The sequence below is a fragment of the Austrofundulus limnaeus genome, unplaced genomic scaffold, assembly GCF_001266775.1.
Source record: "Austrofundulus limnaeus strain Quisiro unplaced genomic scaffold, Austrofundulus_limnaeus-1.0 Scaffold1255, whole genome shotgun sequence".
In the NCBI taxonomy this organism is placed as follows: Eukaryota; Metazoa; Chordata; class Actinopteri; order Cyprinodontiformes; family Rivulidae; genus Austrofundulus; species Austrofundulus limnaeus.
Genome location: NW_013953657.1, coordinates 1 through 747, shown reverse-complemented (window position 1 = coordinate 747; position 747 = coordinate 1). Strand labels below are relative to the sequence as shown.

At 37.5% G+C, this 747-nt stretch overlaps 1 protein-coding gene across 1 annotated transcript in view; it reads right to left on the bottom strand.

Annotated features, from left to right (window-relative positions):
• The window catches only part of sting1 (stimulator of interferon response cGAMP interactor 1), a 21,748-nt gene extending 21,339 nt beyond the window's left edge, over window positions 1–409 (bottom strand). Inside the window, exon 1 of the mRNA XM_014031456.1 lies at window positions 201–409. Within this exon, the coding sequence (XP_013886910.1) occupies window positions 201–355 (155 nt within the window). The 5' untranslated portion in view covers window positions 356–409. The remainder of the gene's footprint in view (window positions 1–200) is intronic.
• Window positions 410–747: the final 338 nt, after the last annotated feature.

Genomic DNA, 747 nt, shown 5'->3' with positions numbered 1-747 from the left:
GTTCCTGTGTGAGTAAAATGTGCATTTATAAGATTTGCAATACATTGCAGTCTGGCTTGTACTTTATTGGCTGTTTTGTCCTGTAAAGCATATAAAGCATTTTAAATCCTTTTAAATGAAAAAAATGCAGTTTTTGTTAATCGCTAAGAGAGAATGAAGAGTAAATATTAAAGGCAATGAAATCAAAAACAATCTCTAACCTTGTCTTTGAATGGTGCAGCAGCTCCTCCGTCAGCAGACAGACCCCGTACAGCAGAGGTCCCAGTGTCACAGTGAGCACTGCCAATGCTACCAGAGCAAGAAGGTTATGAGGAGACATCCATGAGAGAACTCCTATTGTTAGGGCAGCCACCATGGCAGCACAGACTTTAGGAAGACTCCCACGAGGGCGAGGGATGAGTGCGGCCTGATCTGGTGTGGTTTGCATCTGTCACAGAACAAACGGAGGATCAGTGAACAGTCACTGGCAGAGGTGTGGTAACTAAAAGCACTTTGACTTCATTACAGGACTTTTTGAGGATTTGAAATTTTATCATATATTTTTAATTGTAATTTTACTTTTTCGTTTGTTACTTTCAAAATATAAACATGATACTTTTACTTCTTTGTCTTAAAAGTGAACACCTAGAAACAAGCTACAAATTTAAAAATGACCAGAACTCATCATGACAAAGTTGTTTATTGTAGAGGTCACCCTGGTGAAAAAAACTTTTCTATTGTTTATTTTCTTTGTCTTTGATTTTATTT